At 38.8% G+C, this 21,747-nt stretch overlaps 1 protein-coding gene across 3 annotated transcripts; it reads right to left on the minus strand.

The window, feature by feature from the left end:
• Window positions 1–1,618: 1,618 nt before the first annotated feature.
• Window positions 1,619–20,203, minus strand: LOC135111720 (serine/threonine-protein kinase/endoribonuclease IRE1-like). Of its 3 annotated transcripts, none has more exons than XM_064025356.1 (20): window positions 19,897–20,203; window positions 18,673–18,793; window positions 18,243–18,285; window positions 17,643–17,791; window positions 17,293–17,523; window positions 16,925–17,050; window positions 16,566–16,692; window positions 12,720–12,934; window positions 12,144–12,329; window positions 11,663–11,841; window positions 11,358–11,554; window positions 11,082–11,217; window positions 10,636–10,783; window positions 10,330–10,523; window positions 9,904–10,022; window positions 5,462–5,612; window positions 4,923–5,114; window positions 4,417–4,602; window positions 3,544–3,588; window positions 1,619–2,664 (listed from the first exon to the last, which is right to left on the minus strand). In XM_064025356.1, the coding sequence occupies exons 1-20, from the start codon at window positions 19,996–19,998 to the stop codon at window positions 1,954–1,956; spliced, it is 3,558 nt and encodes a 1,185-aa protein (XP_063881426.1). In that variant the 5' UTR covers window positions 19,999–20,203; the 3' UTR covers window positions 1,619–1,953. The 3 variants fall into 3 exon arrangements, with proteins under 3 accessions (XP_063881426.1, XP_063881427.1, XP_063881428.1); XM_064025357.1 differs by having other exon boundaries at window positions 12,720–12,922; window positions 19,897–20,202; XM_064025358.1 differs by lacking the exon at window positions 3,544–3,588 and having other exon boundaries at window positions 19,897–20,201.
• Window positions 20,204–21,747: the final 1,544 nt, after the last annotated feature.

Below are 21,747 nucleotides of genomic sequence, written 5' to 3' on the forward strand. Positions count from 1 at the left end.
GGAATCTCTTTCATAACCTACTAAACTAGTGAACCATCAAATTATTTCCATACACACACATACTTACACACACACCAGTTCCCTCAGCAGTCGTATAACTAAACAGTGTGAGCTGATCTTATCAACATAAATAGCAAACCACACTGACAATTCTGTGCAATTGTAATTGAGGAACATGATTAAGACAATAGTAAAGAAAAAAAACTTTTAACATGATACAAAAACAATGAGCAATAAAAGCAAGCAATGCACAGCCACCCACATAGTAAGCTGGATTCAACATCAAGGCTGCCAACAGAAGCTTTGAATTCTCTTTTACAACCTTTCAGTCAGCAATACAAGAAACTGTGCTTTTGTTTTACTGGAATTCTTTTAAAACATACTCAAAATTAGATATTTTGACGAAACATGAGATTTTCCACCATTGGCCACAAGGATGAGTAGAGATGACTATGTGGGTGACTGCACTTAGAAATAATGATTCCATATAGCTCACATAATCTCGAAGCAAGACTGCATCATTCCAGACACAGTGAACAGGTACAACTCCCACATCAGTGGCTTGGACTTAGAGAAGTTTAGAATATGACTATCAACCTCTTTATGCTCTATCAATGATAACCATAAAAATATTCATGCCAATACACACACAAACACTCACAGGCATACACAAAGAAACACAAGTAGTGCTTGTTGATTTACATAAAACAAACATGTAAAGTCATCTAATTACAAGTACTAATTACAAGTACAAGTATTAAAAACTATACTCCTTTTATATTGTAAGTCATGTGTGTATCCAAAATATATGAATGTATTAAAGCAGCAAAAAAAAATCATTGTGGTTCATCAAAGCTCTCTGATGCATATCAGCAATTCAAGCAAATTGAAATGGCATGATGACTGGTATGATATTCTTACAAACATTACACTAAAAGAGGTGCAGCTGCAAGACACAACAAAGACTGTGGACTACATTTATAGTTAACACAATTACATTGTACCTCTCTTTTACTTCCAACTTGAGTATAGTAGCCTGAAACTCATCTATATCCCAAGATAAGATAATAAGATACTAGTCACTTATCTCTTGATGTTACATTACTCTGTTGTCAACTGCCTTGGTCAAGATGCTTCCTTTCTACACAGCTCACCATAATAATTTTGATTTACTAAGCTTGAAATAACAGCCTGTTACCCAACAGTAGCATGCTGAGTTAAACAATCACACTTGTCTGTCAGTCTGCTTTCTAAGCCTTTCTAGTACTGTTTATCAACCAAGCATCTTAGAAATGTAAAGCCAGCAGCATAACAACATAGCTTCAAAAAAAGAAAAGAAAAAAAAAAAAAAAATCAACCAGAAGCATGTGAACTTTTTGAGTTGTAATAACTCACAACTCATCATATATATATATATATATATATATATATATATATATATATATATATATATATATATATATATATATATATATATATATATATATATATATATATATATATATATATAAATAAATAAATAAAAAATGAAAAAAATAAAGTTTATAAATAGAAGACTGACAAAAGATATCTATGTCTGAGAATAAATAAATCTTAGGGTACTTTGAAAGAGTAATAAATTATTCTTGTTGCTATTAATGACTTTTGTCAGATTTTTACATCCATGAGTATATTTCACACCAGCCACAACTCATCCCACAAAATTCATCATCAGTCACATAATCTCCCCAACCATCAGACTCATTAAGGGCATCAAAGCAGACAAAGGAAGCTGAATATAGGTAAGTTAAGATACTCTAATACAAGTAAAATCAAATTACATAATTAAAATAAAACAATCAATTTAAGTCAAATGTTTTTTTGAATTCTAGAAATAAAAAATAGCAACCATAAATTCACCTAAAATGTGTGCATATTTAAAGTAAACAATAAATCTTGAGAGAATTAAACTGTTTACTGCTTATTTTTTTTCTCATTAGATATTTTCTTAGATTTCTTCTTCTTTCCTGATACAGTAACAAACTTCATTGCATTATTCTCTGGCTCACATAACTTTTCTTGTGTCATTGGTGATATCCTCAGATGCACCTGGGAAACATCACTTTTGTTCTCACACAGCTCCTGTGAACTTTCTGGGTCTTCATTATCTTTAGCCTCACAGCCTTCACTGGGTTCAGCACCTTTCATTCCATGTACACAGGCCTGAGTATCATCAGATGCTTCCAAGAACTCCTGAGTCACCTTCTCAACTTCACAAGAAGCTTCTGATTCTGATGTCTCACTGACACATGATAGCTCCTCAATTCTTAGAGTATTTTTAATTTCAGATTCATTTCCTAGAACTGGATTTTCTTGCACCTGAACAGGAGTACTTTCAGCTGCAGTTTCACTAACCTGCTTTGTACTTGGTTCTGTTACTGGTCTTCTCCAAGGAGCATCCAGATTCCTTAGTTTTGGTATTCGATATTTCGGCTCAAATGTATTGGACGGTTTACGAATAATCCAGACAGGAGTTACTTCTTCCTGTTTTTCCTTTTGAGTTTTGCTTGTGCCTGCCCCTCGCTGCAATGGAGCATCCTGGGGGCCAGGTCCTGGCCAGCTGCTGCCACTCAGGTTCCAGGGAGTGTTGTTTGGGGCAAATGCATGATTTTCATAAGGAGGGTCCTGAAATAAAATTTCTAATAAATTTCATGAACTTGCTAATCAAACTTTGTTATCAAAATTTGTTGTAAACTGACTGATATTTCATAAAAAAATACAAAACTGAAAACTGGACTGCAATCCAGCTGCCAAATTCTGAGATCAAAGCAAACTTCTTTTCATATTACAATGTAAAATAGTAATGTTGTTAACAAAAAGTATACGTCAGATCAACACAATGCTATCCTAGAAAGTATATTATCTTATCAGACTCTTAAGGAGCTACTACATGAGGCATCTTTTGTCTGAGAAACCAACCTTAGATAGAATTTACTTGAACAACACCTGAATTGTACATGTTTACAGTGACAGGATTTAAGGGATGTATATTAAAAAGAATTCATTAATTTAGCAAATCATAACATTATACAACACTTAATATCAATCTTTCACAGATAACATGCCAGTCATGCAAGTAAAAATGCATTTTGGTTAATATGTGAAAAGTGAAAATAAGCATTGTGATTTATGATGATGAAAGCAACTACCATATACAGTACACAGAAAATGTTAGGAACTGTAATTTTCGGGTGCTATGTATCACAAACTTCTAGTCCCTAATGTACAAGATACAAGCTGCCATATCTTGCCCATCCCTGTATCAATGTGCCATATCTTGGCAACTTGCCCATCCCTGTATCAATGTAATGATGCAAAAGAAAAATGTACTTCAGAAAAGGAAAAAAATATACATACAAGTACATCAAGTGCAGATTTATCTCTGATGGCATCCCATCCTAAATGAGACACATGTGAAAGCACAACAAAACAAAACACTACATTTCAGTACACACCTTTATATTCTCATGAAACAAATCATCACACACCAATGAGTGAACTTACATTTGCAGCTGATTCTTCAGCTTGATCTGACTCTTTTCCATCCACCTAAGCACACAAAACTTGAGTCAATATTTTAGGAAATATGTAAAATTTGAAATCAGTATTAGATGAATACTGATACAAAACATTAATAGATAAAATGTGTTTTTAACTCAGATTCACCACTTCCAGGATGAGAGAGACAAAATGAGCCTTGAAATTCAAATTATCATCTGCACATCCATGGCCATCTCTTTTCAATCCTTACCAAAATAAAAGACATACAAGCAATGTAATTTGCTCATGTGAAAGGCATAATTACAACTAGTATAGTGTTCTTCTGGGGTGACTCTTAAGAGAAATTCTTGGAAGAAAAAGCAACTGTATTATTTTTTTTTAGAGTTGTTGATCTGGTAAAGTCCTTAGACAGGGTGCCAAGAAAATAATGCACCAGCCATTGAAAAAACAAGAGCATATAAAGGAATCTGCAGGTGCACTACATCAGGAGTGCACACCTATACATATAACCAAATAGTGTGTGATCTTTTGCAACTCTAACTGTATACATAAAAGCCATCTAATGGGAAAGGATTCAACTATCTATTCTATGTACCAGGCTGAAAGATATTATTCTTGTGGTGCAAATCAATCAATCACTTAATCAATCAATATAGCCATTCATTATGCATTCTGTTTATTATCTCTTTCCAGACAATTTTTTCCTGCATCTAATCTGTCTCCTTCCTCTTTACTCTATATCCACATGCACCAACCACTACTACCGAGTCATCTCCACCTATGCACAAGGCAGTGATGAAAAAAGTGGTCTAATACTAGTGACTTTTTTTCAAGAGAGCCTTTTCTTATCTATCTGCAAACTAAACTGAGACTCACCAGACCAAAGTTGAAGGTCTCATCATAGTATTTGTGGAAGATGATCTCTGTCTTGATGCACTGAACAGCATACCAGGTGTGGAGGAGCAACCGGGGAAATCTTAAGGTCCAGTAGTCCACATACCCATCTGGAATGTGGCCAAACACCATCCGTGCTTCCTCCTTCAACTCCCGGTAGTGATTCCTCTGCAAAAGAGGTTAGGATAGTGAAACATGATCTTTAAGCATCATTTTCTTGGTACACTACTTGTGCAAGTACCACCTATGACCTACTACCAAAATACAACAAATCATAATAGAAGTTTACTGCAAAAGGCTACTGGATATATATAAAGCAGTTTCTGTACTGATAGTAATTTTCTTTTCTTAAAAAAACATACCAAAATAAAATGTATGGTTTCCAACATTATTTTTGTTTTATGTAACTGATGAAAAGGAAGACAAATCCTCAATAGTATGGTACTTAGGTAAAATTAACTGGGACACTTCAGTGATGCCATTATTACCTTGTTTCTCAGTGCCCGCAGGAGATCCCTTACGGAGCGCCCCTTATAATCCCGGAACCTGCGCAGGTCTTCAGCAATAACAGGGTGCATGTGGAGTTTCCAGTCCCCACGCACCACCTCCAATCCTCCCCGCTCCAGACTCATCACAACTAATGAGTCTCCACTTTCCTTCTCAGTGCGATCACTAACATCCTGAAGGGAAGGGAAGATTAGCACACCTTTGCCATCTAACTTTGTTGGCTGCCAGTCTATTTCAGACAACCAGAGCAAGCCATCTTGTATATATATCATCAAAACTGGAGTAGATATTCCAAAAGGAAAAAATTATTCAACACTGAAGATCTGAGCACATTATGAAGGGCAAAAATTATTTTCACTGTATAATCTTAAAAATTCTGAACACCTCTGAACACTGTCCTCTTTAGTAGTGATGCATTCATATCCCTATTAGAGTGAAGAAGAATTAAAATTTACCATAAATAATATAGGATCAGCCTGTTACCGTTTGGTGCAATGAGGTGTGCTTTGTTAAGTCTTACCTGGAAGAAGGTAAGTGCTTTCTCAGGATTCCAAAAGAAAGGGTGCTTGAGTATGGCAGATGTTGACGGCCGCTCTGAAGGCTTGCTGCACACCATCCTTTCAATCAGGGTAGCAGAGTTTACATCTTTTTCACTGTCTAAATCATCTAGCCTGAAAGAAAAAAAAGTACATTATATTATTAACATTCCTTTTCTTTTGATCTTAGCATTGCACCTACATAATATATATACCGTATTTGATGGCTCATAAGACGCTACTTTTTTCTCAGAAAAAGGGTCAGTAAATTAGCCTGCGTCCAATGAGGCAAAGGTCCAACTTTGAGGCAGTAATAGGTTACAAGTCTACGGCAACAGAGGCTCTAAATTCAAACCACAGATGTCTTTGCACAACTAAATAAAGTCATGATTGGTAGTACGCCACAAAATGCTCTTTCTTTCAAGGTACCAATGTGTAGTATCTCATACTTACTGGTAATCCACATAGACTTTGACCAGTCAGGAAGAATTTGCTTAACCATGCACCACTTCTTCTTGGAGTTTTGTTGGGGCAGTGTAGTTTGTGATGTCACAGCCTTTGATGCCCCAAAGGTGAGGTATCCAATTATAATATTAGACTAGATGTGATGGAGCTGGTTGGATTTGTGGAGAAGGTTCTGGCAAGGTGGAGATGGTGCACCACGTTTTTCAAAACAAACGCGGTCGGTTGCGCTCCGACGTGACGTACTCGGTGACACCGAGTGTGACGCCGTTACTGATTGAGGTAAGACAATAGCCACACTTTCATACAATTAAAATTGAACCTATCTTTTTAACATTCTTGCTTTGCATACATATGAAAAAGATTGAAGCTAGAGAAACTTTTCTTTTATGAAAATAGACTAATACACCTTGAGAACGAATATTTCTTCTATAAAGGAATTGAGTGTCATGGGATAGGCTGGCTTGAGGTGATGATCTGCATAATATTCATGTAATAGCTTATGCTTTTACACATCCTTTGGCTTTGAAAATGTACTAAAATACTGCATAAGAATTACATGTGAAAGATGCTAAAAAATAAAGTATGAAAAAATTTTATTATCACTGTAGTCCCTCAGTTAATGGTGCCGCCAAGAGCTAGGTGCAGTTAATGTTTACATTCAGCTGAACCGCATTAAGACTGAAACTCCCCTGCTTACCACACCTTTTGGGCACTAGAGGCTGTGACATCACAGTCTGCATGGCCCCAACTAAAATACCAATAAGAAGATTGTGTTTACACGTCAGCAGGATTGGTACAATCTTGTCTTTCAATACCCTCAACCGAACCATTACGTTCTGGCTTTCAAGGCCCGCAACCTTACCAAGATTTGACTCCAGAAATCCAACCAGCTCCACTGTATCTAGTCTGAAACACTACCTGTATACCACACCTTTGGGACGCCAGGCTGTGATGTCACGGCCATCACAGCCTCAACAAAACCCCAAAAAGAACAAGTAAGCTGCTAGCATAAATTAAACTTTTAAATGCTGAGTATTGGTATCTAATAGTGATCTAAATGCACGTGAGAGTCTTCAAATGTCGCTTGAATTCCTTGACTTCATATCGATAGCCTAAATCTGTTAATTTTTGTTTTTTTCTATTTCAATACATGCCAGAACTGGGTGCGTCTTATGAGCCCGTGCGTCTTATGAGCCATCAAATACGGTATATATATGTATATATATATATATATATATATATATATATATATATATATATATATATATATATATATATATATATATATATATATATATATATATATATATATATATATATATATATTTTTTTTTTTTTTTTTTTTTTTGTAGGAAGGACACTGGCCAAGGGCAACAAAAATCCAATGAAAAAAATGCCCACTGAAATGCCAGCCCCATAAAAGGGTCAAAGCAGCAGTCAAAAATTGATGAATAAGTGTCTTGAAACCTCCCTCTTGAAGGAATTCAAGTCATAGGAAGGTGGAAATACAGAAGCAGGCAGGGAGTTCCAGAGTTTACCAGAGAAAGGGATGAATGATTGAGAATACTGGTTAACTCTTGCATTAGAGAGGTGGACAGAATAGGGGTGAGAGAAAGAAGAAAGTCTTGTGCAGCGAGGCCGCGGAAGGAGGGGAGGCATGCAGTTAGCGAGATCAGAAGAGCAGTTAACAAGAAAATAACAGTAGAAGACAGCTAGAGATGCAACACTGTGGCGGTGAGAGAGAGGCTGAAGACTGTCAGTTATAGTGAAACCTCGGTTACTGAATGCCTCCCTTTTCGAACAAATCAGTTTTTGAACAAAATTCTTAACTCATTATTGCTTCGGTTGCAGTACCATAATTCAGTTTTAGAAAAAAGTTGCTTGATTTCAAATATGAAAAGACATAGAAAACACTGCCTTTTATTACTAATTTAGTTTCTATAAATATCTGCTTCATTTTTATATATTTAGAGGAGAAACACTGAGTGTAAGACAGTAATTCAATCTTTGAAATAAGATAAATGTGATCCTGCTGAAAAGCCTCGATGTAAACAAACAGTTTTTGGCACTCAAGTTATCCTGAGCCACCTGTGGCTCTCTCAACACCCCCGTCATCACTACTGTACAACTGCATTTTTCCAGCAGCTTTTTCCAGCAGCTTTTTCCAGCAGCAGTGTTATGATCACCTTCATTTTGGCAGCAATGGGTTACTCTTCTCTGTTTCCTTCTGTAAGGCTTCCCTCACTAGATCAGTTACAAAAAGAATACCTACACAGTCTACACAGTATCTTCTGATGAGTTCTGTGTCACTAAGTTCATTCAATATATTCTTTCTGGATAAATAATTTGTAAGCTGAAGATGTTGTAAAGCAGCTATCTTGGCTGTGGGAGCATCTGTCATAAGCTGCTAAGAATGGGTACACTGGTGTCTGGGAATGGATTAATCCATTTTACATTGATTCCTATGAGGAAGATAGTTTCGGTTTTGAACATTTCAGATTTGGAACGGCATTCAGGAACAAATTAAGTTCTAGAACCAAGGTTCCACTGTATATTATATATATATATATATATATATATATATATATATATATATATATATATATATATATATATATATATATATATATATATATATATATATATATATATATATAAAGTAAATACTTTGTTATTAGTTGAATGAGGTTAGTATTACATTACACTTATCCCCCAGCTATAGCGGGTTTTGCTAATGCGGTTTAAAGCTATCACGGGAACAATAAAAAACACATTAAATGGGCTAACGCGAATCCTAGTGGAGCTATCGCGGCCCATGAGTCGTTATATGTCCAGGATGTTCACGTGACAGCTACGTCATATTTCTTGGCCAGATTCGCTTGCTAATTGGCTGAATTTGACTGACATATTAGGCCGTGATTGGCTTGCACACTCCCGCTTCCTTATCCAGCCACTCTCCCGCTCCCCCATCCCTTTAGTCCCTCCCGCCACAGTTGACTGAGTGGCACGTGCCGTGGTGAATCTCAAGGTCACGCGTGTGTATCTCGGGACAATGGCCTCTACTCCCCCTCCTGGCCACCCAGGGAGATCGCTACCACCCAACCCGACCCAGCGAAAGGCAACAGCGGCGCCTGGGAAAGAAATCAAGAAGAGGAAGAACCTTACATATGCTGTGAAATATGAGATAGTGAAATTGATCGAGAGTGGACAAAGTAAAAGTTCAGTGGGCGCTAAGTTCGGCATCAACGAGTCTACAGTGAGAGGTATTTACCTTAAGAAGGACCACATTAAGGCACATATGAACCTCACTAGTGATAATGCTGGACATAATGCTGTGCGAAGCTCAAATCATGTCCTCCTCAAGACTGAGCAGCTCCTCAGCAAGTACTTTGACCGCATGGCAAAGAGAAATTTGCCTGTAGACACGAAGGAGGCCATGGATACAGCAAAGGAAATTTATAAAGGAGTGGCTACAAAGTGGGGCATTCAGCAACCACCAGTATTTTTCGCATCGAAAGGTTGGTTTGACCGATTCATGGCTCGACGCAAAATTAAAAAGATAAAGATTTCGGGAGAAGCTGTTAGTGCAGACTTGGATTCAGCCAGGCAGTACCCAGAGCAACTTCGTCATGTAATTGACGTGAGATGAGGGAAAAAAAAAGGTGCCAATATGTTGAATTGTGTTGCTACTCTGGCGGGCCACGAACAATTTTTTTTTTCCTATGTATTCTTAACAATGGCTATCGCATTTTTAGCTATCACGGCGATGTTAAGGGACCAATTTCTCGCGATAGCTGGGGGTTGAGTGTATATACATTATACAAAGATAAAAAAAAGTTGAAGCTAATCTTTTTGCAAGATTCACAGCATAATGTTATTGAAAAGTGACAAATGTTTCTGAAAAAGTAAGTACTGTTACAAAAAAAACACTAAACAAATTAAGAACACTGTATTCACTCACTTGAACTTTCCTGATATGATGTTTGACTGGCGATCCAAGACAGAGCCAAAGGGATGCTTCCCTTGGGTCAGCATGTAGTAATACACACAGCCAAGGGAGAAGATATCTACCTTGAAGGTCTACAGATAGAAAAAGAATTATAGCTGCTTTTGATTATATGTGATATGAATGTCATGTAAATGTATTATGAATGCAACTGTGAATGTGACAATGAAATGTGAATATACCCATGTAGACTGGTTGACTCAGTTAATGTTCTTTCCAGAAAATATTGGCTTGGAACATGAAATGTATCTCAACTTACAAAGAAGCTCAAATTTCAAATAATGTACCATACAATCATCAAGACACAAAAGTAAAAGTAGAGCAGTGATGATAACGGTATTGATGGCGTTAAAAAAATATGATATCAACACACAAACATACTGGTCGTGAAGTGTTGAGCATCATCTCTGGAGCAATCCATCCTTCTGTGCCCGTTACTCCAGACCTCTTAGAGAAAGACATGTGACCTGTCTCCAGTCTCTTGCACAAGCCAAAGTCAGACAGCATTGCCCTGACCTGACTCCGACTGTCAGGCAGTGAGAGGAGCACATTATGAGGCTTAATGTCACGGTGAACTGCAACAGGAAGTAAGCAACAGTGCATGAGATCCTTGCATCAAAGTAACATTGTATAAAGACACATATGCATAATCATGTTTTGTGACTGCTGGTGAATGGTCTGGCTTACCAATATCCAGCTGATGAAGGTGGTGGAGACCTGAGGTGGCCTGATGAAGGATGCTCTGAATGCTGATGTCTGCCTTGAATTTTCCCTGAATGAAGTCTTCCAAAGTTGCACCACACAACTCCAAGGCAATGTAACGAAATTGACGGCACTACAGATGATGAAAGAATCACCAAGTCATTGACAGACTGATCATACTTAATACATGATAAGGTCTGCTTACTCCAAAAAAATTAATATCTGCAGGTGAGGTATTAGTGTCCTAAGATGAGAGAACAATAGAAAATTTCCTTCCCTCATTTAAATTCAAATTCACTAAAATAAAACCATCAAATGTTATCACAAACATGAAAACCGGAAATGGTTACAACTGTACCCTCAGTTAATACATTTTCACTAAGGAACAAAAATAAGATAATATGAGAAATATACCAATGCCAACCACCCACCTGCTCTGTGCAGAAGTATCTGATGACACTGGGATGCTGGTCACTCTCCCTCAACAGGTCCACTTCTCGGTTAGCTATGGAGAAGCAGTCTGGCAGCACTCTCTTCACTGCCACTGCCCGTCCATCAAAGGTCCCTCTGAACACATACAATCCATTACTTGCCTTCAACATATACACAATAGTATGAAGATCTTTTTACATCAGCATTGGGAATCTATTATGACTTATGTTATATATTCCTCATTTTAGGTATACATGTGACCCCTCAACACTCACCTGAAAACAAAGGTGCCATCACAACCTTTTCCAAGAAGTTCCTGTGGATTAAAAATTATCTTCCCCACACTAATGGTGCCATCATCCAGCTCTTCTGCCACTGCTGTGATACTGCTTTGTGACCCTAAACCTGTGGAGCCCTGAGAGCCCTGCCGGCGTGAGGACATCTCCTGGCTGAGGCGGGCATACTCCTGTGCCTGCACAAGAGGGAGGAGTATTACGAGATGCAGCAAGTTGGAAAAACATAAACTTTATTTAATTCTGTGAAAATATGAATAGACAGACAATGTAGGTGGCAAACTTACCTGTTTATACAATACAATTACAATTGCCACAAATCCACAGGTGAGAATGATCATGAGCAAGTTCACATAGTCTGTCAGTACCCACAGATACACCAGGTGTCCAATTGTTCCCAGCCAGACAAACACTTCTCCAGATGTCACAAAACTCATGTTCATCTCCTTGACTTGTTCCATTCCACCTAAAAGAAATATAAATGTTATTTCTGCACAAAAGACAAATATTTTTTTCCTTCCATACAAAAATTGTAATTTTACATATTATTTCTGAAATATGAGAATACAAATATATATCAAACAGCTACAGACCTCTGAGTCCTAAATAAGGTGCTTGATTGAGCTACAATGCTCCATAAAAGTTACAATGCTTAAAAAAAAAACTAACTACACTATACAAGAAGAGAAGAAAAATTATGAATAAGTGTATGATAGCAGTCAGTTATTAATATTATTCACTGTAAAGAGATACACAACACACACACACCCCAGACAACAGCTACAAGGTCCTGGTGGTGAGCAGCAGAGGTCTTTTCATTCCTTGCTGAAGGTTCTGAGTCATTCTTCTCATGAGTGATGCCCAGGCGGATCACCTCCTCCTTCACCTCAGGCAAATCATCGGGAGTTGTCTTGAGCAGCTCAGTCTGTGCATTTTCTGGTATGTCATAGTAACCTGCAAACAGAGAACTACAGATTAGTGTGTCTGTGTATGTGCATGCTGTATGTACGTGCTTTCTTTGTTTTCAACCTAAAACCATACCTATTAATTTACTGAACTTTCTTATTTATACACTGCATTTAGAAAACAGCACATGAATTTCCATATCATTTGGACCTTCTCATAAATAAATTCTTGTTTTGTTTAAATCCACTTTAACAAAACTTATAAACAGTACTGTGATATTGTTCTAATTATGCAAATCTAACAATTAGTTTTCCTGCTTTTTGATATATTGATATGAACTAATACCAAACATTTGGCCATAATCTGACTCTTAGGGCAGATATGACAACAAAAGTCTCTTAATAGGGGTGTCATGAATCAATAATTTAAGAGACTTACCCAGCAAAAGAACTTCAGAGCTCTTCTCCTCTTCTGCATCACTGGCATGCTTGGACTGGCGAGGCTTGAGTGTGCCCTGTGTGCTTGGGGGTCCTCCAAGCAGCAGCTGTGACCCTCGGTAGGAGATGGTGGCAGTGTTGACGTCCACCAATGCTGGCACAGCATACACGCCTGAGCTGCACTCCCCGATGTAGATGGTGGGGCTGTGGGGAGAGCTGTCACATTGTGCCTTTCTGGTTACACAAAGAATTTTATTGATAAGTCAGTAAATTTTTTTTTTTATTTTATGGAGGGACACTGGCGAAGGACAACAAAAATCAAATAAAAAAAAAAAGCCTACTGAGATGCCAGACCCAGCAAAGGGTCCAAAGCAGTAGTAAAAAATTGAAGAATAAGTGTCTTGAAACCTCCCTCTTGAAGGAATTCAAGTTATAGGAAGGTGGAAATACAGAAGCAAGCAGGGAGTTCCAGAGTTTACCAGAAAAAGGGATAAATGATTGAGAATACTGGTTAACTCTTGCATTAGAGAGGTGGACAGAATAGGGGTGAGAGAAAGAAGAAAGTCTTGTGCAGTGAGGCTGTGGGAGGAGGGGAGCCATGCAATTAGCAAGATCAGAAGAGCAGTTAGCATGAAAATAGTGGTAGAAGATAGCTAGAGATGCAACATTGTGGCGATGAGAGAGAGGCTGAAGACAGTCAGTTTGAGGAGAGGAGTTGATGAGACGAAAAACTTTTGATTCCATCCTGTCTTGAAGAGTGGTATGAGTGGAGCACCCCCAGACATGTGAAGCATACTCCATACATGGACAGATAAGGGATGGACAGATGACACAGAAGTAGTAGTTAACAGATGGGGTGGGTGAGAAAAACTGGCGGAGACGTCTCAGAACGCCTAACTTCATAGAAACTGTTTTAGCTAGAGATGAGATGTGAAGTTTCTAGTTCAGATTATAAGTAAAGGACAGACTGAGGATGTTCAGTGTAGAAGAGAGGGAAAGTTGAGTGTCATTGAAGAAGAGGGGATAGTTGTCTGGGAGGTTGTGTCGAGTTGATAGATGGAGGAATTGAGTTTTTGAGGCATTGAACAATACCAAGTTTGCTCTGCCCCATTCAGAAATTTTGGAGAGATCAGAAGTCAGGCATTCTATGGCTTCCCTGTGTGAAATGTTTACTTCCTGAAGGGTTGGACATCTATGAAAAGATGTGGAAAAGTGCAGGGTGGTATCATCAGCGTAGGAGTGGATAGGACAAGAAGTTTGGTTTAGAAGGTCATTGATGAATAATAAGAAGAAATGGGTGACAGGACAGAACCCTGAGGAACACAACAGTTAATAAATTTTGAAGAACAATGATTGTCTACCACAGCAGCAATAGAACGGTCAGAAAGGAAACTTGAGATGAAGTTACAGAGAGAAGGATGGAAGCCATTGGAGGGTAGTCTAGAAATCAAACCTTTGTGCCAGACTCTATCAAAAGCTTTTGATATGTCCAAGGCAACAGCAAAAGTTTTACCAAAATCTCTAAAAGAGGATGACAAAGACTCAGTAAGGAAAGCCAGAAGATCACCAGTAGAGCGGCCTTGACGGAACCCATACTGGCGATCAGATAGATAGCTGTGAAGTGATAGATGTTTAAGAATCTTCCTGTTGAGGATAGATTCAAAAACTTTAGATAGGCAGGAAATTAAAGTAATAGGACAGTAGTTTGAGGGATTAGAATGGTCACCCTTTTTTAGGAACAGGCTGAATGTAAGCAAACTTCCAGCAAGAAGGAAAGGTAGATGTTGACAGACAGAGCTGAAAGAGTTTGACTAGGCAAGGTGGAAGTATGGAAGCAGTTTCAGAGAACAATAGGAGGGACCCCATCAGGTCCATAAGCTTTCCGAGGGTTTAGGCCAGCAAGGGCATGTAAAACATCATTGCGATGAATTTTAATAGGTAACATGAAGTAGTCAGAAGGTGGAGGAGAGGGAGGAACAAGCCCAGAATCATCCAAGGTAGTGTTTTTAGCAAAGGTTTGAGTGAAGAGTTCTGCTTTAGAAATAGATGTGATAGCAGTGGTGCCATCTAGCTGCAAAATAAAGGAGGGAAAGAAGAAGCAGAGTTATTGGAGATATTTTTGGCTAGATGCCAGAAGTCACAAGGGGTTAGATCTTGAAAGATTTTGACACTCTGTTAATCAAGGAGATTTTGGCTAGTTGGAGAACAGACTTGCCATGGTTCCAGGTAGAAATATAAAGTGCATGAGATTCTGGTGATGGAAGACTTAAGTACCTTTTATGGGCCACCTCTCTATCATGTATAGCACAAGAACAAAACCAAGGTTTAGAAGGTTTAGGTCAAGAAAAAGAATGAACAATGTACGCCTCCATGCCAGACACTATCATCTCTATTATGCGCTCAGCACACAAAGACGGGTCTCTGACACGGAAGCAGTAGTCATTCCAAGGATAATCAGCAAAATACCTCCTCAGGTCCCCCCAACTAGCAGAGGCAAAATGCCAGAGGCACCTTCACTTAGGGGGATCCTGAGGAGGGACTGGAGCGATAGGACAAGATACAGATATGAGATTGTGATCGGAGGAGCCCAACGGAGAAGAGAGGGTGACAGCATAAGCAGAAGGATTAGTCAGGAAAAGGTCAAGAATGTTGGGCTTATCTCCAAGACGGTCAGGAATACAAGTAGGTGGTTGCACCAATTGCTCTAGGTCGTGGAGGATAGCAAAGTTGAAGGCTAGTTCACCAGGATGGTCAGTGAAGGGAGAGGAAAGCCAAAGCTGGTAGTGAACATTAAAGTCTCCAAGAATGGAGATCTCTGCAAAAGGGAAGAGAGCTAGAATGTGCTCCACTTTGGAAGTTAAGAAGTTAAGAATTTCTTATAGTCAGAGGAGTTAGGTGAGAGGTATACAGCACAGATAAATTCTGTCTGAGAGTGACTCTGTAGTAGTAGCCAGATGGTGGATAAATCGGAAGATTCAAGAGCATGGGCACAAGAGCAGGTTAAGTCATTATGCAAATAAATACAACATCCAGCTTTGGATTGAAAATGAGGATAGAGAAAGTAGGAGGAAATAGAAAAGGGACTACTGTCAGTTGCCTCAGACACATGAGTTTCAGTGAGGAAAAGAAGATGAGGTTTGGAAGAGGAGAGGTGGTGTTCTAAAGATTGAAAATTAGATCTTAGGCCACGAATGTTGCAGAAGTTAATGAAGAAAAAGTTGACGGGGGTGTCAAGACACTTAGGGTCGTCGTCAGAAGGGCAGTCCGACCTGGTTACATTTGTGGTCCCCTCCCCAGATGGGGACTCCGAGGCTGGTGTAGGAGTCACCATGGTAATTTTGAAATTTTAAGTGAAGGGTGTGTGTGTGTGTGTTATTAGGTGCTTGTAATTTTGTGTGGAGGAAGAGAGTTGTCTTTAGAGGGCAGGCTGTGACTGCCCCCTTGTGTTGTGAGACACAAAGGGAAATGTTCAGTGAGGTCACAGCTTGGTTTAACGATAAGTTCACAGCACCCCATGATCCAGTGCTTTAGACCTCACTGGAAGTAATTATCATTTCTGCAAATGCCTAATGCCTCCTCCTTTCAAATAATGACTACACACTGGTATGCTTTAGTGAGCCTCTTTCTACAAACAGTGTCACTTCACCTTCTCACTCAGTCATTTTATGCAATTAGATTTTATTGACCTACTAACACTGAAAATATTTTAAATTAACAAAATGTATATTTCTACAAAACTAAAACTGGTATTAAAGGCCTTTATCTATTAGCTGTGAGCAGAGCACATCAACTGCACCACAACACTGTTGATGAAATACCTACTTATAAATACAGTTACCCAGCATACCTTAGTTTTTTGATGAGCAGACCTTCGGAGCCATCACTGCTGTGCTGAGTGAGGTGCATAAACTCCCGAATAAAATGTTCCAGGGTCTGGGGTGCCACAGTGGTTATGGGGACAGTAAGTAATGAACCTGCAATAACATATATAAAAGAAAATTAATATAAAAAGGCTAAATAGCATAAAACAACAACCACTGAAATTAAATAATACAGAGCTGAAGTATGTGAGAGAAAGGGATGAGAAGAGAACGAGAGGATTTGAGTCGCAAGGAGAGAATGCAAGGAATACCTAGATTGCAGCACTCATTCTAAGGAACAGGTACTAATTAGGCAGACAGATTGACAGGGCTCTTCCACACTTACCATCTGGGCCCAAGAGGTACATGGCCACCAAAGGGGAGTCCATCTCAAGAGTCCACAGCAAAGATCCAGTGCGCTGATCCACTGTCAGGATGGAGCCTTCCCCCGTTGAGGTGTAGTGCACTAAGTCTGCAAGAGTAGCATGAGATGAATATGTCATGCCTCCCTTTGAAGCATTATGGAAACAAATAAAATTATCTAAAGGCAGGACTGTTCTTTATGCTTATACTGACCATCTATTTACCATTTCCCAAAATCTCTTAATCCTAGTACCTACTACAATAAATATTCAACATTTCAATGACCTTTATGCCCTACTTAATTCTCAATGTAGACTAACCAAAACATGGTCTGTCAGTAGCATGTTTTACCATAATTTTCCACAGTTGATGAAGAAGTGCTGGTGGCGTATTCAGAGAAGCTAATGTTCCACTTGTTGCCAGTGGATGCTTCATAGAGGATGATGTTGTAGAGAGTGCGGCCAAAGTAGACAGTGTTCCGGGAAGGCTTGGGACACTTGCGGTCTACAACGTCCACACCCAGAACGAGCTGCTTCTCCCCCGTCAAGGAATCAATGCCGACCCAAGAGTCAATCTTCTTGCCTGAAAATGACAAATGATAGATGAAAAATAAGTGATTATACTTATGCTGTCATTCCAAGGACTTTCTGTGTTGACACTCTTGTAATTGGTGCACAAATAACATGACATCTGCCACACACCCAGGTAGAATATGCCGTCACTGGAGCGGCATGGGGAGTTGGCCACCAGCTGGGGAATGGTGAAGGGCAGCTTCTTGAGAGGGTCACGACCCCGGCCCAGGGTGTAGCGGTACAGGGAGCCATCTTGGGGGTTGGGGAAGAACTGCGGCCTGTAGGTTTATAAATGTCATCAGCAATGTGTAATCACCTTCACTTTCCTCTATGTTATTGCAAAAAGCCTCATTTTCAATACTTTTGTATGATGCAGAGTACAATGTAGATTCAGGTCAGAGAAAATTGTTAAAGAGACAGTGGAGGTCATCCAGTGAAAGCAACCACTGAACTCCTTGCAAGTTACTCACTCACTCAGTAAATCTTACATGCATTGCTGTTGCTGACAGTAGGAAGAATGCATAAATAGTTATGTAATATATTTCAAAAGTTCCAAAGATTTTATGCAATACTTCATAACACTGACATGACTGGCTCCAACAATAACCTTGTGACAGAATATGGCTGAATGTGAGAAAAATCCACACAATATATCCCTTTTTTGGCTTACACAAGAATTACACATGCAATAGTGAATATACTAAGGGAGCTCTTGAAAATGTTACTTACAATGGGGGCTGTGAAGAGTCTGTTGGATTGATGATTATGGGATCTGAGGGAGGAAGAATAGTATAAGTATTATGATAACTGATAAAATAATCAATAGAGATAAATCTAATACCTAGAATTATACTTTTTTCCCCCAAGTTCAGTGTGATCATTCAAAGTATTACACTCTTAATCCTTTTACTGCTAAAGTCATTCTATATTATAATTCTCAGCATTGTGGAAAAAAATGTTTGCATGGGCACGAGAGAATAGCTTACTTTAATAATTTCTAGACTACAAAACCATTTTTGAGACTAATTAAAAAATAAAGAGTGCATAAATGTTATAGGTACGGAAAAAAAGTCTAACAGTGCAAGGGTTAAAAATTGAAATATAACACACTAACCCAAATATTATTGTGTTCAAGCTAAGACAGTGATAAGCCTCATACCATCTTTGAGAGTCCACTTGATGTTTCCTGACGATTTGGATATAGCATGAAGAGCGCCATCAAGTGTGGACACCAGCAGAGTACCCTCCTCACTCTCAGCTAGGAGCTCAGTTGATGTGATCTATTGAAGGTGAAACACAGCATGAATTAATGTGGAAAAAGACAATAAGATCATCATCCTTACCATTGTAATCATCACATGGTTATCTATGTGAACTACGTTATAAGTGAAAAAAGTGATTGAGGGTTATTACAAATTCTGGAGAATATGGAAAAAAACTTACTAATTTCCAGATACTGTTTATTTCTTAGGTTAATACTTACATATCAGATAGAATTAAGATTGTAGAGCATCATGCAATATATATCAACTTCTGGAAACTTGTTAAAGCAAAAAAAAAAAATAATAACAATAATAAAAGGTTAATGAAATGACATCCCACGTGACACCCTCCCCCTTCTGAGTGCTTGAGAGTCACTGCTGGCTGCCTGGCTGGCTACCAGAGCTGTACAGGGCAGGGCAGAGTTAGCTGTTACGGGAATCAGATTACTTGGTTATTTGAAGTTCTTGCTTGATTATGAAGAAAAAATTAAAACAAAGACAAAGGTTATGTTAAGGTAAGGTTAGTTTAGGTTAGGTTGATGTTAGGTTAGGTTAGCGAGAACTCCAAATAATTAAGTATTCTGATTCCCATAATGGCTAACTCCACCCTGCCTCACACAGCTCCAGCAGCCAGCCAAGCGGCCAGTAGTGACTCTCAAGCACTTGGAAGGGGAGGGTGTCATGCGGGATGCATCAGTTCATTAACCTTTTACCTTGTTTTATTTTTTGCTTTAACAAGGGAAGTTGATACATATTGCATGATATTCTACAACCTTAATTCTATCTGATATGTAAGTATTAACCTCGGGAGAAGAGGCTAAGGTTATCTCCATGTTCCCCAAATATGGTGATTTTTCAAGTTGTGATCTGCACAATGAAGGGATCAGCTGTGAAATTAATGAATTGGATAAATCTAAACCTAGCCTAACCGAACCCAGCCCTCAGATAAAAATATTAATGTTATTTCAATATTATCCAAGATTCATTATCACCACAAGAACAATAAATACATAAAATAAAGTAACTATCAAGATTTTTAAAAATAAAATCCCTCAGCACAAAACACGCACTTCTGACACACACACACACACACACACACACACACACACACACACACACACCTTATCTTTAATATCCGCGCTCTTGTGATGCACGGCTGCGGTGAGCGAGGACCAAATCACCACCAACATCACCATCCATGTCATTATTGCATCACCCTTCATCTCGGGCTTCGCGTCACTTTGTCAACATGTACCAGTTCACCAGAGTGTGCCATTAATATAGATATAGGCCATTTCACGTGTGTTTGAGCGTTAGCGGGTCTGTTATCACGCCATTGCATTCCGTGAAGCGCAGGGAGAGCACACCGAGAAGGCCAAGTGTTGTTGTGGTGACGTCAGGTGGTTTGTCTCTGCAACAGCACCTCTTTTTTTTTCTTCTTATCTTTATCTTACCTTGCATCTCTCTCTCTCTCTCTCTCTCTCTCTCTCTCTCTCTCTCTCTCTCTCTCTCTCTCTCTCTCTCTCTCTCTCTCTCCTATTTATATAAATTTATCTTATCTTTTGTCATTGAGTTCTTGACCAACAGGCTCTCTTCTCTCTCCACTCTGCAGGGTCTTGTTGCAGGGGCTGATCTGGCCTGAGTTAGCCATGCATTGAAGAGGGGGGAAAATAAAAGGGTTTGTTGCTTTGTTTTATTTCAATTTATGCTACTCTCTCTCTCTCTCTCTCTCTCTCTCTCTCTCTCTCTCTCTCTTAAGGATTTTTACCTCTTTGTTGACAGTCAGGCTGCCTTACGTGACCTTCTGTCACTTGCAGCTACAGACTGTGATATTGTGCACAAGTACCTTGAGATCATTCGCACTACTGAAGAGACTGGTGCCAGGGTCCACTTTACATGGGTGCCTTCACATGTAGGCATCCTTTTAAATGAAAGGGCCGACCACTTGGCCCAGCTTGCCCTTCAGGATGAGACAGTGGACCCTAGTATTGAGTACACTCTCCACTATGTAAACCGTAGCATTAGGGACTATGTAAATAGTACCATTACTGATGTAGCACAGTGCTGTCATGATGGCAGTCTTAGCTGCCTCCATTATGTATAAGTATCCCAGGGTAGTGATCACACCTATGGGAGATACGGTACATCTCTGGGTAGTGTGGCGATGCTCCTTAGGCTAGGCTGTCAGTATTACTGGGAGATTAGTAAGTCCCCTGCAGTGTGCTGTAAGATGTATGCAGTGCCTGGAGGACACACACTGCATTACTATATTAGGGATTGTCCCTGTATTGACAATTTTCGGCCCCCAGGTATTTCTGACCTGCAGCAGCTTATCTGCTGGCTAATAAACACCAATGCTCTTAGGATATTTTGCAAGAATACCCGAATTTTGCTCCCAGTTGGTGATGCAGTGTGTGTGTGTGTGTGTGTGTGTATACATACCTTCATGGGCCCCCTACTGGTTGTATGTCAATCCGTCATTAGTGTGTAGGTGTGTGGGTATGCCACTACTACCTCTCCTCATTACTTAGATCTCCATTTGGCTGTGAACAGATGTCTCTTTTATATATAGTGTTTATGTGCCTGTGTACACGTATCCCCTTTTAAATATACAGATCTAATATATGTGAGTGCATGTGTGTGTATATGTATGTATGTATGTATGTGTGTGTACGTAAGTATGTTTGTAAATAGATGTATGTGTCTATATATGTATGTAAGTATGTGTATCTGTATGTATATGTGCATGTGTATGTATATGTGTGTGTATATGTATATGTATTTGTATGTGTATGTATGTATGTGTACCTTTGTATATGTATGTTTATGTATGTATGTGTATGTATATGTATTTCTATATATGTATGTGTATGTATATGTATTGTATCTATGTATATGTGTATATATATATATATATATATATATATATATATATATATATATATATATATATATATATATATATATATATA

Source organism: Scylla paramamosain, chromosome 22 (genome assembly GCF_035594125.1).
Source record: "Scylla paramamosain isolate STU-SP2022 chromosome 22, ASM3559412v1, whole genome shotgun sequence".
Classification (NCBI taxonomy): domain Eukaryota; kingdom Metazoa; phylum Arthropoda; class Malacostraca; order Decapoda; family Portunidae; genus Scylla; species Scylla paramamosain.